This window comes from Numida meleagris, chromosome 5 (assembly GCF_002078875.1).
Source record: "Numida meleagris isolate 19003 breed g44 Domestic line chromosome 5, NumMel1.0, whole genome shotgun sequence".
In the NCBI taxonomy this organism is placed as follows: Eukaryota; Metazoa; Chordata; class Aves; order Galliformes; family Numididae; genus Numida; species Numida meleagris.
The window spans coordinates 8634948-8651885 of record NC_034413.1 but is presented as its reverse complement, the minus strand read 5'-3'; the positions used below and the strand labels follow the sequence as shown (position 1 = coordinate 8651885).

Here is a 16938-nt window from a genome sequence, read left to right as displayed (position 1 = left end):
AATTGCAACTGTGTGAGGACTTTTTTTAAAAGGAAGTAAAAAGCAACACACACACGGTCTCATCTGAAAACATAACAAGTAAATTAGCCAAAGGTGTACATTCCTTCTAAGTTCTCATGATCAGCAGATGCAAATGTTTGCAGTGTGCCGATGAGTTATGAGCCCTAATGAGATTTCAATGCTGAGCAAACAATAAAAATTTATGCATTGCATAGTTTTAGTGGCCTTTGGCTTCATGGTTAGTGTTACACCCTTTCAACAGCTTTGGTAATATAATATCCAGCTGGCTTTGGAGGTAAGGAAAATTTTAGGGGTGAACTGAAATTGTGAGAAATAACGTGATTGATTGCTTTGTCAGAATAATGCATTTTCACGGTATAATTATCCATAGTAATCCTAACCCGGGTACAGATACATAGGTTCTAGTTCTGTTCGGACACACATTCTGAAGGATTCAGGTGAAGGATGGCTTTTCCAGCATTTGAGCCAGACCATTTCCTGCGCTAGAAGCGGATCCAGAGGTCTCACAAACAGCCCCTCTAACAAGGACATTCCTGTCATAGTCTGGCAAAGGGAAGAATTGAAAAGCTGCACTTTCACCAACAACTGTCATGTGTCACAGAGAAAGAAGCCGAGCACCAACACAAAAAGAAACACACAATAGATATTGAAATAAATGTACGTAACGGGGTGCGGGGTGAGGGCTGAAGCAGGGAATTCAACTGGTGCAGTGTGAGAGTGAGCTCAAACGTATTAAATTTAAAAGACCCATTTGTGGGTTAGGCTTTTATGAATCCAGAACCTTCACCGTAATGATTGCCTGCATTACCCTACATAATATTAAAATCTTAGCATGTGATTAATAGCAGATTCCCTGCATACGTGTCACAGAGCACATCTGCAGCAAATCTGCTAGTATATTTCTGTACTAGTTTTACTTTGGGGCCATAAAGTAATTCCTGTTTTGTGAATGAGAATAAACCTATTATGCACTAGGTTAGCTACACCCAGTTTCTTCTCTTTGGGGAAAAAGAGCTGCTTATTTGATACGGCATCTCAAATTTCAGTGCTCAGAAGTGAGTTTAAGCCTCTGATAGATTTGCTTGAGCAAGTTGCTGGGAGTTGCCTTCGCTGTTTCTGAGTTTGACTTTTTCCAAAACCTTCTGTGCAAAGAGTATTGAGAAACTTCTGGACAGCAGTAAACTAGCGGACTTAATTATAAAGTGTTTATTGCCAAATTTGTTAATGAGTCAACATGCAAAAAAGATATATTTATCCCCGTTTCCTCTTAAAATAGTAGTAAAAATAACTTCAAAAAATCTTTTTCTTAAGCTGCTCGGTGATGCAGTTTTGCTATTCACAAAAGCCCTTTTTCCCATCCGCAAATAGCTACCTTTCACTTTGCCCCAAGGGAACAGAGCATGGCTCAAATGAAGCTTAAAAAACAGAAAAAACACAGATTTTTCCCAGTTGTAACTGAGGTTCTCTGCATATTCACACACACACACAAAATAAAAGGGAAGAGGCAGAAACACTGCTCCAGTCTGGTCTCTGAAAAGTCCTGCCGACCTGTTTTATTCGCCAAAATTAAAACAGAACCCAGCGAAAACAACTGAAATGACAACAAGAAAACATTAGGAAAGCAACATCTGTTTTGCATTCCTGGCATCAGCCTTGCCCTTGCAACACAGGGTCTGACACAGATGTACAGGGTTATGACACCGCTGAGTACCGCTTGATTCAAACTGGTGTAACTGAGAGCAGAATCAGGGCGCTGGGTTCTTATAGCGCTGTGCAAAACCGTGTCTCCTGATCTCCTTTGCAGATGTGGGACTCGCACCCCACTGAAGTTATAGGCATCTTTCCACTGATGGATGCAGGTTGTAGATCAAATCCCATTCCTCCAGCAGCAATTTAGAATTTATTATCGGCCGTGTATTTTTCATCTTGGGTGTGTTTTGTTTTCTGTAAAATCGTTTTCCTCTGTGGCTTTCCCATAGCCTTCCACTGCGTGAGGCTGCATTCAGAAAGCGCGTCTCTAAGGTGATACTGCATAGTTAAAGCCCTCCATTTTGGGGTACAACAAAATAATAGCAAGGAGAGAGAAATGCAAAAGTATTCAAAGAAAAGTAAAATTAGCTGAGACTGTGAGTTAAAATGAATCGGTGCTGAGGGAAATTTGGGAAGCCAGAGTTGCCAAGAGAGCAGCTCTCTCACTACATGAGATGGCACAAAGAGAGCAGTTCTCTCCTGTTTGATTGCCCATCCATAGTTCTAACGGAGACGAAATTAGCTCCGCTCATACCTGGCATAACTTCAGTGTCTCCTGTAGAGCTGTCTCGGATGGAATGACGTGCTTGCAGTGTTTTCACCAGCCACTAGATGTCTGTGTGTGCTCTTTAAAGGTTTTGGGTGGATGATGGCCCTAGTAAACAAGAGAGCCAAAACTGGAGCACAAGCTGTGGGAAAGCCTATTAGGTTGCGTTTGCAAGTGTAGCATTGTCACTTTCATTAAGCCCATGCTTAGAGCGATTTATGCTGCCTAAAAGTAAATTCCAACTTTTCTAATTTGAGACAAATCGGAAAAATGTACCTTTCCTGGTCCACATCTGGTTAAGACAAACTGTTTCCTTCATGTCCATGCAAAGGGCTGAAATGTGTCTCACTGTTGTGAAACTTTTGGAGGAAGTTGCTGAGATGTAGAATAGGTTAATCTTATTTCTATTCTGAAGCAGTGAAACTCCATAAAATAAAACATCTGCTCTGTAAGTGAACTGGTGAGAGCCCACTGTGTAATTCCATCCCGTGTAGCCCAAACCAGTGCTCTGCTGGAGCCATGTTTGCGCACAGACAATGCACAGGCATACACGAGTGTGCTCGGGAAGGCTGTGCATCAGATGTCAAGTTTAGTACATCTTAGAAAACAAACAAAAAGCAGCTCCTCGAGGAGCGCATCTGGGTACAGAACTCTGTCCCACACTTCTGTTGACGAGGCAGCCCATGGCTGACTGGGCTGGCCACACCTGTGACCAGCTTTTCTGCAGAGACCTCCAAAGAAATTATGCAAAACTAATCAGCACACGTTTGCTTTTCATTTATCTCTGTCGTCAGGGAATCAGATACAGATAGTATCAGGAGCAAAGAGAGGTACATTCTGATATTATTTTCAGTTTTTTGTCTAGACAGAGAAGAGCAACCGCTTGTATCTCTGCGGAGCACCTCAGCCCCCCTCTACACTCACATCGGAGGCTGAAGGCCAGAGGGGGGTAGGAGGCTGTCTATATTAGAAAAAAAAGTTTAAAACCACCACCTACTCATCAGGTGACTAGAGACCATGGTTGTAAAATGTGCTGCAGGCAGAAGTTCTGAAAAATCCCAGAAAGTGTTGAAAACATCTCTAAACAAGGTATTTTTCTCCTGCACCTTTCTTGCTAAAGGTCCCAATTGCTGCCAAGAAAACTAGTGAGAATGTTAGCTGCCAAATAAAAAATTTATGACGGTGTTTGGCAAAGGATTGTATCACTGCTTGTTTTATACATTTCCACAAGGCTCTTGAAGGGCTGTTGGACACATACGGCTCACTGATCACTGTGCTTTATCTGTTCTTTAACGTACTGAAAAAGCAAGCTCCAATAAAGTATGGCTTAAACAATATATATCTTTTTTTCCCTTTAATAGCCTCCTAAAAACATTTGCTATGGTGAGCATATAATTTCTAAACAACATTCCATATATAAAAAAATTTTAAAGCCTTTTACCTGACAAAGTTGCTTGTTATTTGAGTTACTTTCATAGTAAAAATACATGAATTTTTCAATTAAAAATGTATTGCTCTTGCAATTGTGCTTGTTACATGTTGGAGTCTGGGCCAATAAACTGCCTGTTAAAACATAAAGAAGTCTATTCAGTCAAACTTGTGCCTGCCATTTATGTTTCAAAAACTGAGAAAATAATATGTTAGAATGGCATTGCTCACAAATATCAATTAGGTTTTCAGCTGTATCATTAAATTAATTTTGGGGGAGAAAATTGTTCCGGTGGATTTAGTGGAAAAAATATATTTTTGAATACAGAGTTTGCACACTGACAATAATAATTACGTTGACCAGTGTTGAAGCAACACCCTTAAAATATTTCTCCATCTGAAGAAATGAAATTGTCTGTCTCTCTCTTTTCAAACCAGTTGTCAAATTAGGCTTCCAGCTGATAATTAGTGCCGTTTAACACCCATCTTGTCATTCTGAAATCTCAAAGCCCAAACTGTTTGCTTTTCCTCATTATCATGTGCTGCTGGAGGTGGGAGATTTGGAATATGGAATTGCACTTCCTGCACCATTTTGTAAAGACGCAAAGAGCATCTCTTCTCTGGGGCGGCCAGCAGCAGTGGGACACAGTCCTGGTGTCCTGTCCCCAGTGAAAGAGATGGCCAGAGCAACATGCCCCTGTGCCTTCCCGGAGCTGCCCCAGGGCAGCACGGCTCAGCACCACGCTTGTGTCTTCATGGCACAGTTGAGCCCACAGCAAATATTTGAGAGCAGCCAACAGCACTGCAAATACTGCATGCCTTGTTTATGCTTGCGTACTTCATGGTATTTGATATAAAGTACTCAAGACAGACCAGCATTAAGAGGATTATTTCAGACAGCATTAGGAGTTAATTTACAGAAGATTAGCTCTAAATCAGGCAGATATCATAAGCAAATTAACATCAGTTGTAGGAGGCTCGGAATCAAAATGTGTGGTGTTTTTAGTTTCTCCCTGTATGTGCTTAAGTAGATGAGTGGTATCTTTATTAGTTTCCAAGGCTAAGGTGCTACATCTTGAGTAGTGAAGAACAGGTATACTATTTTTTTCTAGATGCACATTATTTATTATGATGCTGTTTACTGGCAGTGAAACTGCTTAACTCCAAGTACCCTTCCTCTGCTGAATATTTTATATTTCATGCCATTTCTTTATTGAGTAATGTTTTGTTTGGCCTTAGAAATGATGTCTCCATGGTGTTACAGTATTTTAAAATAGGTAATGTGCAGCTTTGCTTCAGATTGACATACTTAATCCTTTTTTTTCCTGTTAAAATGAGTCACATTTTAATGCCAACTCATAAAAATGAAGGAGTGTATAAAATGCTACATACGATGGTGAAGATTACAGCTACTTAAAAATAGCTTCCCTAATACTTAAGCATGGAAATTACAGATTTGTACTATTTCCACTGAAGTGATGTTTAATTTGTAGCAAAAAGCAGATTCTGTTCTTCAGTCAGTTTTTCAGACATGTTTTCCTGCCTGCAGACAGACAGACATAAGCAACCGTCCATCTCAGTATCGCAGTTTCAAAAGTGCTTGCCTAATTAGTGGAGAGGATTATGAAAGGGGCTGAACCGCAGTATTAAAGTCTGTGTTCTGCATTGTACTTGGAGTTCTGAAAGTTTGGAAGTCTTAGAATGGGATTCCCATCTTTGGAGAAATTTGTATGCTGCTCTCCAGGAGGTATTAAACTAGTTAGTCTTCAGTGTTCTCCTGAACATTTGTGGGGTTTTTTTTCTGCTGGGGAGGGAAGTCTGGGCAGTGTTTTACAATTTTTTCCCTTCTTGATGGACCAAATTCCTCTTGACAAGGTTGGCCTGAGGTCATGAATGTCTCCCTGTGTTCACTGAGACAGGAATCTTTGCTCTTTCTCTGAGATCGTGAAAACTTACACCCACTCTAAGCCAGGTTGGGCCTGCAGGTCCCTCCGGTTGCAAGATCTGCAAGTACTTCTGCACTTTGACTTTGTGCCCTCTAGCTTTACAGAATGCATGGAGGCTCGGAGTGGTTATTAAACCGAGGTGTCTGAGGTCATAACAAAGTAGAGGCATTTCTGCTCCCCTAATAGAAATACTGTAACATGCTGAAAAGAAAATACTCTAATAGTGGCAAGTATCTCCTGTCAACTAATTTGATAGTTCTCTATCAGGTAAACCATTTGTGAATACATCGATTCTTTTTATTTTTCACTGTTCTGTCTTCACTATTCCCAGGTTTTCTCAGAACCAGTTGGGCAAAAATTGATTTTTATTTGTTCCACTGGCCTTGTGGAAAATTAGCTTATGAACTGGTTTTTATAGGAAGACTCAAAGCACAGGACAGGTTGAAAAATAAGCCTATAGCAGTCAAAATTGTTGTCTGAAATGTCTTCAGACTGGAAGGCTGAATTTATTGCTCAAAACAAGTGCTAGCAATGTGGAGGTGTGCAGTCCTGCTCATTATCACTGGAAAAGGGGGAACCAAAAAGCACAGTAAAAAAATAAATTTTAATAATGCTAGTGATATTTTCTAAATCCTTCTTGACAGAAAGATTCTCATTATTTTTATCTGTCTCAGAGTAGGCTCTTTTAATGCCATCTCACAAATGGCCTTAGCCATGATTGTTTTCCTTTCTTTTATAGCATTTGGAAAAAAAAAAAAAGAAAAAAAAAGAATATATACAAAAAAAATTCTATCATTCAAGAGGTGCCATGAAATGGTAACATTTTGGAGAGCACATCTTCAGGAACAATAGCTGCAGATGCCTTCAGGTTTTTACAAAAGAGGTCAACATTGTTAAGACAATGTAGCAAACTTTCTATACAAAAAGACGCCCAGTCAAATATAGTGTGATAAGGGGAAAGTAATATAAGCAAAATAATGTCCAGTCTCCAGCTTCACCACACCTAAAAGCTGTAGTTATTGAAGTGAGGCAAGGTGAAAGATGTTGCTTTCTTTTATCCATCATCTAATGATTATGAAAGATGATAAAATGCAGACTTAGACATTTTTGCTTTCCTTAAATTGGACAGAATGTAAACTTAACTGTATTTATTGTGAAAGCCAATGTGTGATCATGTATGTTCTTGCCATTTTACAGCTTGCGTGTGTTTCATCTGTTGAAGAAGTAATTGCTTTAGGTTTGAGGGGACTGGGGTTAGGTTTTTTGTTGTTTTTTTTTTTCCTGTTAACCATTTGGGGACGAGGGCCACATGCAGCCAGTGTGCTGAAGAATGCCATTACTCCGACAGCTGGGCTATCTGCCCTCCCTCGGAGCTCTTTCTAAAGCGCTCGTAATGTTTGCTGAGCCCTATGGTTCTTAGTCATGCTCAGGTGACTAAATGTATCATTTGTTCTTCTTGATACTCCAGTACCCTGAGAAAGGCTGGTTGGAGATTAATGCAACCTTGACTCCTTCCACTTGCAGTTGCCACTGCACATGTGATCTTCCTTTAGACTTGCCAGAGAGATCTGGTGTTGCCTCTGCTTTGCATGAAATGAATTAATCTCCCTCCACTTTTGGTTGGGGAGTTTCCATGGCCCCGGAAGCCACCCGCTGTTCCTCCTAATGACAGTAATAATCTAATTTGTTCCCTCCATGGAAGGGGCAGGCATGGGGACAGGAGAAAGCTGAAGTTGTGTCACTGAGGATAGTGCAGAGAAATGCTCCCTGTCAGGGGCTCTCATAAGCAGAAGCTTTTCATCCTTCACAAATATCTGCCCATATTTTCTAAAAGTAGGCAGTGAATAAAACCTCAGCTAGCAGAAGATAAACAGTAACCTTGCCTTTGCCTTTATATCCTAGGTCCCACTGTCCATGAGGTCCTCTTTCAGGCTTTCTATATTCTTGCACTTTACACGTTCAAGTCTTCATACATTTGTCTTCTGAACATTTCTGTAGATATCTTGCCTTCCCAGGCCACTTCAATCAAGCCGTCATCCACTTATTCCCCCCAGATTCTTGTGGTCTCCTGTGTACTATTTGCACCTCCTGAGACTGCCAGCTCACTGAGACAGAACTCATGCAAGCAATGATAATCATGATCCTGATGGCCACCAAATAACACCAAATAACAAAATATTCCAGTGCTGTTCATACGCTTTTGCTACATTTGGAATCTATTAGAAGATTTCTGTTAGGAATTAGCTATCTCAGTAAGTGTTTTAACTACCAAATACCACAGAATTTATTTTACTTTACAGTCTTAATGGTAAGATCATCAGAAGGTGACAAAATATAGTTCCTTGAGCCTAGTTCCCATCTTCTGCTCCTCCAAAATTCCTGTCAAAAGGGAATTGCATTTGATTCTGCTCAGAGTTTCATGTGAAATCAGGGGTCCATTAAAGGATGGAGAATCGAGGTACTTTTTGTCTAATTAGTAATGAAATCTACTGCTTTATGTTTGAGTTTCACCTCTGTAGTTTCTTTTCTGATTAATGGGAAATTGCAGACACTTTACAATATGGTAAAACCTTTGGTGGATGATTTTGCCTTCAGAGTTAGCAAGCTTTCTCCAAGAAAATTTGGTCTTGGGAAACTGTCGCTCTTGCTTGGACCTCATCTTTGAGCTTTGAGGGATTCATCCCTACCTAATGTGCACCTAACTGAGCCAGCTACTAAACTGACTCGTTCTCCTGTGATGCGTATATGAACGGGAAAGAGAGAAGGCAGTTCAGAGCAGGACTCTAGTTCATATAGACAGGGAGCTGAGAGAGATTAGCTAGATATAATTTGGATGTTTAAAGTTGGATAGTGTGTCTACCTTCCTGCACCTGTTATTACATGACTCATTCTTTCATTCAGGGCCCAGGTGGAAAGACATTGATGTGGTTTGAGTGTAATATTATAACTAGAGATTGGTATCCATGTTATTATAAGTACGTGGCTCCAGTCCTTAAGACTGCTTTTTAAAACTAGAGCATGTATCTCTGCACAACTCCTCAGACCTACCAACAATATCTTAGTCTCCTTGTAAGGCCTGTCTTCTTCAAAAAACCCTGCTATTTGCCTGGAAAAAATGTCATTTTTTTTTTTATTCTCCATTTCTGAGTCTTTAATCTCATTATCTGCTCAGTTTTCAGCAGTTTTTCAGCAATTTTTAATGGATTTTCACAAGGATTTATGCATAAGAAAGTAGAGCCGCTAGCCCAAGGGCAAGAAGAGACTCCTTCAGGAGGGAATTCAGAGACCAGGATGTAGGCTCCTAGTAGAAATGGTGGGTCTCCAGACTGGAGAGAGCCCAGGCAGCATGGCCTTTTTGTCAAGAAGTAAGCCATGGGGAGTCCCATTCACTCTCTGCCACCCTGCAGAGCCTTTTCACTTTTAAATATGCAATGTCAATTACAGTGGAATTGGTTCTGCTCACCTGGAGAACACAAAGAACTTGGCCTTATTTTCAGAGTTCTGGGAGGGAGGAAAAAACCTTGAGAATTTTCAATGTACTTTTTTCAAGGTCAACTCAAAGAGGGCTAAGAAGTTGTAAGCAAGTTATGCTGGTATTTTTTCACTAATATTTCTGTTTTCTAATTTCTGTTGTTAATGATGTAACATCTCAAGTCAGGTATTTCCAACCAGCTGTAATTTTGCTAGGCAGAGTTCTCTTACACTTTTATTTCAGTAGGTTGTTACGTCTTTAAGTTTTCCCACAGCCTGTCTAGTTCTTTTCAGCTGCTTTTATTTAAGAAAAGCATTCTTAAACCTAAAGATGGGAAAGATGAATAGTTACTTGAACAGCCCCCAGATACCCTGAACTTAGAGATTTATCATTATGTATCTAAGGCTTTGCTTTACCAATCATAACATTTTATTCCCCTGTGTTGGGTCTAGTGCTTCGATCTGAAAGCTCCTGATAGATAGTAACAAGGATGTCCTTATATATAGTAATAATGGTGTCTGTCCCAGAAGGTAATTGAGTATGGCTGTATTACTTTAAATTCACATTTGCTGATATTTATTTCACAAATGCTGGTATGTATTTGCCTGTGTGACTAGACCTACACTTTCTGTTTGTTTGACTCATTAATATTGGGCATCTGAAAGTCACCACTGATTTATATGCAACTTTCTTTTTTTTTTCCATGTTAGCAAAACCCGCAGATTACAAATGAAAGGGTACCCAAAATGTAATTTGAAATGACCATCTAAAATGTATTCTTGCATACAAAGAAGAAGCCTTTCTGCCCAACAAACTCATCGGAATCACTTCTAGTTAAATCTTAAATACATGTATTACAGTGAAACACTGTTGGACAGTGCTCCGTCATCAATCAGTCTGTGTTCTTGAGCACACTCTTTTTCAAGACGTTTTCTTTAAGGATAAAGAGCTGTGCTGTAATGAATGTGTGCTAACTGATCCCCCAAGCCGTCTGCATTTTTTTTATTTGTATCAGTGTCAGAGTTGAGCTTCTGATAGATATTTTTGCAGTATTTTATTTGTAGTCTTCATTATTTCAAGTTAAGCACACAAAACTCTTGATGCTCCCAGAGTCTGCACTGGTTCGTTTATAGCTGTATTTAGTTAACGTGTTACCGTGATTGCTAATTTTCATGACAATTGTTATTGTACCATCAGTGCTTAATGGCAAGGCATCATTATTCAGTGCTGGTCAATCAGGCACTAAGACATGTGCAAGACATCAGGCTGAACCCATATAGATGTCGTGCACTTCCCTGCTAATGAATGCAGGTTTGTAAAAAGGTTTAAACACGGTTGGCATCCTTAATGTAAGGTTTGCAAAAGCTTATTGGGGAACTGCTTTGTGTTTATAAGGCACAGATCTAAACATGGCACAAACAGAGTTAGACCCATTGTGTGTGTGCATGTGTGAAGCTACAGGGAAGGGGAGAATCATTTTGGTTTTTACAAAGTGGAAAGGCAGCACAACTTCTGGCATGGCATGAGTGTGGGAGATTTGCCAAGGATGTCAGTGTTTGGAAATGGCTGTGGGACTTGTTCTCCAAAGCAGTGGTCTCCATGTATGTGAGTGGAGGTGATCCCTCTCCCCAGGAAGGAAAGCGGCCTGTGTGATTGATCAGCTGTAGAACAAAGCTGGCTTGGGCTCCCAAGGCAAATCCAGTGGTAGGAAGCTAGGAAGTGGGGTCAGGCATTAAGAAAGGAGAAGCAGAAGAGACTCAACAGGAGCAGGATGCACTTTCTGCACTGATAGCCTGGCGTGTTAGTCCAGCATGCTCTTCCCGTGCGTGGCTTAATGCTACACTTGCATCTGCTTTAGTTACTGTTTCTATGTGTTTTTGCACCCAAATGTTTTGGGCTGCTGTCCATGATAAACTAGATGGAGCTTGGTTTAAAAGCACAGATTTTTCATCTCTTCTAACTAAAAGCAGAATGAGCCCTTGTGCTCTTGGAGTCCCAAGTATGAAAGGAGCAGCAGATATTGGCTGTTAACGAGCTCCAGCACGCCGGGCTCCAGCAGAACTTGGTGTGAATTCAGTGCATAAGCTGCATCGACTAAATGGTTAATTCATCTCATATCAACAGTGCTATGATTCATAATGTAAACTTGAGGAATCCTTGATGTTTCAGTCACACATTCCACTTAATTTGGCCATGCATTCTTTTAAAGCTACAGTGTGCTAACTTAATAAAATGCAGCATGCAAATGCACAAGTTTTTGCCTTCAGGCATTTTAGCCATGGATGTTTCAATGGGTGTCTTCTTTCAAGTATGTATTCTTTCTTAAATTATTTACCCTGTAAACATGCTTTGCATTTTCAAAGAAGAAACTGGGCTTCCTCGTTCACCAGATTTTGTCGAATTTAAGGTGTAGTAGAGATAAAAGAATATCATCTGCTTCTTGTGAGCATGTTAGCCTTTGGGATTTTTTTGTAGTGAGTATTAGACTCCATTTTCTTCCCCTTTGGTATGATCACTCCCTCCCCCACTTAAATTCCTTGCTGCTTTGCCTAGAGCAATGCCCACTGGCAGTGTCTGGCTGTGACAGTACTATAGGCTCCTCTACAGATGGGTCCTGCCAATGCCAACCATTGTTCTACCGCTGTGAGCTGGCTTGACTGCAGTCTATCTATCACTCTGAACCCAATTTCCTCTTGATATTTTCTTTGCTCCGGAGGGCTGCCCTTGCCTACTGACTTGGAGATCGGAAATGTGCTGAGGCCCAGAACTTGTGTCCCCGACCTGAACAGGCATCTTCCAGCATCAGCCTCACACATGCCACTTGCTCACCCTTCCATAGGTCCATCCTGCCACTGGTTGCCTCCTTTGGAGCCCCATCCTCCCAGCACCTTAGTCTTCTTCACTTGAAAGTACAACAGTATAACTTAACGTTATTCTTTTTTTTTTTTTTAAAAAAAAAAAAAGATATAAAATTAATCTTTAACTGTGGGCTTGAATATTAAAAGTATATAATGCTTCAGTGTAGGAGTCTGTTGATAACATCCATCCTATTTCATGATTAATTTGTTCCTTTTAATATGATATTCTTTTGCTGCAGCATGCAGACTAATTCAGATTCCTAGAAATTGAACTTTGATATGTATTTCCTAGATTCTCGCTGTAAGTGAACCTTCAATTAGCAGATACAGGTGGCAGCGTGCCTCACTCAGTGCTCTCTTGATGAGGATTTTAGAGACGTGGACACCGATTAAATAATCTTGCAATTGGGTGTGCACTGCCAGAGTATTAAAAATAAAGTTTTTGGAGGATTTGGTACCTTTTTTTTTTTTCTTCTGATTTTTCTGTAATTTTAAATCTCAGATGATGAAATGCTTTTCCGGTAGGCCAGAGATAGGAGTTGATTTAAACACTCGGTATGTTATGTATGCCTTTGCCTAACTATGTGTTAGATTAAGCGAGTTTCACTCACAGTTAATCCTTTGTAAATTAGCATTATGGATGCCTTGGGGCCCACATCCCACAAATAAAATGGTTGTCAAGCCAGCTGCACTGTGTATTACTTAAGGCTGAATGTTTTAAAACTTTTCATGCTTTTAATCTATTTCACTGCTGAGTTTCAGTTTTGCTGAGTATCTTTTCAGGAGTGATGAGGGTGAGTGAGTAAATATATGTTCTGGTTTTCCTGCATTTGCCTGGGCGGATCGTTTGTTATCAGGTGTTTGGCAGAGAATGTCACACCCCACCGCAGAATAGAAGCTTGTAAGTTCAGGTGTTAAACTGAAGTGCAAACCAACAAGAACCAAAAGCCCTCAATTAGCTTTATTTTGTTAGCCCGCTACTTTTCTTTTTCTTTTTTTTCTTTTTTTTTTTTCTTTCTTAAGAGTGAGAAGCATCCCTCCCTCCTCCTCATCCTTTTGGCAGAGTAAATATTGCCTGTTAAGTTTGAATTAGCTGTCATCGCAAAAGAATTAATGCCGTGGTTGAGCCTTTCTAGTGAGGAAGGGAAAAATAAACGAGACAGATCTTAGTTCAGCTTTAAGTGATAAATGAGGACAAAGCAGCCCATTCATCTCCTGCTAGGAAAGTGGACACAAACACTAAAGCAGTTTTGCGGAAGACGTGTCAGCAAATGTGATCATTTTGTAACCTGTCAGGAGGATAGAGAGCTAGTCCTTTTAGAGTGTCACAGGGGAGGGTGTCTGTCTGATGTGACAGTTTGCATCCATCCATTTGCTGCTTTTTCTTTAGGTGGGGGGTAAGCACGGAGGGAGCTGGAGTAGGTTAAAACTGCATTTTTCCTTCCGCTTTCCAATATAATTTATATGTATATCCACCCACATCCAAATGAAAAACACTTTCCAAGGAAAACTCCCCTCTGCTCTCTGTGCTCTAGTTTCTCACCCCTCTCACTGCATGAAATGCACTCCGTTTTCACATGTTACATTCCCTCTTCTCAAGTTTGAGCCTTGCACTCAGTATATTTCACAAAACACGGTTTTGCTTCTTTTTACCATTATTTGGTTGGTAAAGGCTTTGTTTTGTTCTGTTTTACAGAAGCATGACCAAAAAAAAAAAAAAAGACAAAAAAAAAAAAAAAAACAACCCACAACAAAATAAGAACAAAAATAACTTGGGGTTCTTCCGTTGTTGGTTTGGGTTTGGTTTTTTGCTGTCTCTCTCCGATTCTGATGATATGGTTCTCGTACAAATACGTCTTGCAAAAGTTCCTGTGTCACAAGGAGCCTATGAAAATATTCTTCCTCCTCTGTGAGAATGGAATAACAAACACTGGATTCTTACAGTTCAGAATCCTTCTGTAAAATACCTCAAATTCCATTGTTAATTGATTTATTCATTTTAAATGACCTATTAATTTCAGGCCAAATCTGGAGCCATGTGATGTCTGATTTTAGAAGCAGGGATTTCTCCCAGAAATGATTACACGGTATCAGGATACTACTTCTAGTATCTTTTTATTATCACTAATTTCTACTTTCTTATGCTAAATAGTAAATGCAGCATTCGCCTATTACCATAAGTAAAGGTATGCTACAGAGACGAGAGATGCTTTTACAACATAAGCTTCACAGTTTGACACTTGCTTCTTTATATCATCCTTTTCTTCAAAACTATCTTTCATACTTTTCCCTTGGTATTTTAGTACAAGTAAGTACCTCATTGACATGTGTTTCCTTGAAATGTTGTACCCTAATAATAAAATCCCTTGAAAATTAATAAATTGTTTCCTTTCAGATTAAAAAAAAAAAAAAAAAAAAGCTGTGAAGCTTTCATAATAGCTTTAAAAATGTAATGGTATTTACTGCTACAGAGCACCCTGCATGGGCTGCATCAACTGAGGACTGATAATGTAATTTGTTTTAGAAGGTTAATATTAATAGTAGCATGATGTATTTCAGTTATTCTAATATGTCTATATCTGTATGCATAATTAAGGAAAGGTTCATTCTTTCTTCAATCCCAAAGTTGAATTAAATAGCTTCAGAAAGAAGTGTGGGGTAATGGAAACTGAAAGAAGTGAAAACAGTCAAGATATGCAGAATGCTGTCGGAAAACCTGAATTTGTGACCCCGTGCCTTTTCTCCATGATTGTTATCATTGTACCTCTCTATACTGTTTAATGTGTTCTCTATTTTCACTATAGCTTTTCTTTTTCTCTCTTCTGCTTTTTTCCAGGATCATCCAAAACCGAATTTTGATCGTTGTTCTGGCAGTCTTCATCATCCTCACCACCGCAGCAGCTATTTTTTTTTCTGTCCAGGGACGCTGATATCTTTGTTCTGCACTAAGCGGCAACAAACGGCTTGTTCTGAGTAATTAAGACAAAGTGGTCACATGAATCATTCTCTTGCACTGACAGAGTCTCCCTCTCTTTTCCACTATTCAACTCAGGTGCAAGTGGTGTAAAATACTTTGTATTATTGATGGCATAGTTGATGGCATGTGGAGTTGATTGTTTTTCTTCTATTTTTATTTTTTTGTCTTTATCTGAGTGTTTTTGGAATCTTAATATTTGTTTGGGGGAGGGCTTGCTCCAGCATCGGAAGACCTAATGTGTCCATTTCTAGCCCAGACAATTGGTATGTAAGCTGCAAGAGTTTAGAGAGCTAAAGGGGATCTTTGCACTTTTCTTGTGCTGTGTGGGGTGTATGAATATCAAGCAGTACCTGACCTTATGTGATATAGAATATAAGTAAAGCGCAGACCAACGATGTAGAAAGTGAACCTGTCTCCTGTGACTAACTACTGATCATGAATCATTGTAATAGATGTAACCTGGTTAGGAACAGTAGTTGTAAAAAGAGAACAACCTAGAAGGTGTTTGATATCTGATGTGAATCCAACGCACTATTTAACTTTTTTTTTTAAATTAAACTTTCTTTTCTGCTTATTCAAAACAATTCCGTTTTCATCAAGATTGTGATAAAGCATCACTTGCTGAAAACATAGTTGTGACCGCAGCCCATCTGTTGAATCTGTTTCAAATCTTCCAGTGTTGATTTATGTGCTACCAAGTGTACATGCTAGACCTTTATTAAAAGTGTATAAAGATATTAATCTATTCATTGTTGATTAAACAGAGATCCTAAATAATAGTCCAGCGACAAACACATGATTACCATACATTCTAGATTTTGCATATTGGCCCATGTTGACACCAGGTGTTGAAAATATTTTCAGTCTAATAAATTCTGATGTGATGTTCCTCTTTTTGAACAGAAACTGTAAAAATGTTCGTTTATACTTGCTTTTAGCTGATACAATATATCAAAGTTTCATCTACCAGGTTACCTCTGTGTAAATGAGGTGTGTTTCTCGTTTCCTGTTGGCTCTGCCTCACCTGTAGCTATGTCTACATCATTTGAATTACAGCTCCAGCAAGGATCATTTTTCTGGTGATGTGGTAATTTTCATGAGAATTTTTCAATCTGTTGTAGGTAATCTCTTCCAAATACTACAAATTGAGAAGGATTTTAACTTACACTTAAAATCTTTTCCTGAAGATGTTCAGTGAAACAAAATCTGATGGCTTTCAAATTCCCTGAAAATTGAGTAGGAAGTGAGCACCAAATTATCGTGTGTCTTAGATCTTTGGGGTTTCAGCATCCCTGCAGACTGCCAATATGCTGTGCTGTCTCTGGGATTGATTTGGGATAAGCGCCTGGGAGTTGATTTGGGCCCTAAATGTGTCCCATCATTTCCTACATGGAAATTAATAACTCAGCTAAAAGGATGTTGGTATTGATACAAGAGCTAAGATTTAGAAGCATGCTGGTAAATGCAGAATAAAAAGATCAGGAAGAAAAATGGAACTCATTGAAATGAGTTAAAGCATGTGTGGTCAGGTGTGGGTTTTGAGTTTCATACAACTCGCATCTCAGTTCCAAAGTGGCTTCTCTGCCAGGTTTCTCTGCCTACTCATGTCAATGGCTGCAGAGTTGGACTGGTACAAAAGTTCCTGGGTAATCCAAAACCATGTATTTATTTGGGAGATGCTGTTTTCTACAGTGCTGCTTGGTCATTTTCAGCTGCTTCTGTCTACAGCCTGGCAATGTGACAAGGCAACAGGACCCCCTCACCACCTGCATGTCTCCTTGGGAAACCCCCTCCTCTTGTATTTGCAAGGTGGGAGGTAGGTATCCCATGACTCTCAAGCATGGAAAGGTGCGGGTGTTGAGCACGTAGTGTGGAGGCTGGCTGACCTTTAGTCACAACATGCATTCAAATTAAGAGTTTAAGGTTGTGTAGCTTCAGGT

At 39.7% G+C, this 16938-nt stretch overlaps 1 protein-coding gene across 2 annotated transcripts in view; it reads left to right on the top strand.

The window, feature by feature from the left end:
• VTI1A (vesicle transport through interaction with t-SNAREs 1A) overlaps window positions 1-15972 on the top strand; it is a 253033-nt gene extending 237061 nt beyond the window's left edge. For both annotated transcript variants that reach the window (XM_021399470.1, XM_021399469.1), the window contains exon 8: window positions 14858-15972. Coding sequence is in view for 1 of the 2 variants with exons in the window: in XM_021399469.1 (XP_021255144.1) it covers window positions 14858-14951 (94 nt within the window). In the remaining variant the exon portion in view is untranslated. The remainder of the gene's footprint in view (window positions 1-14857) is intronic.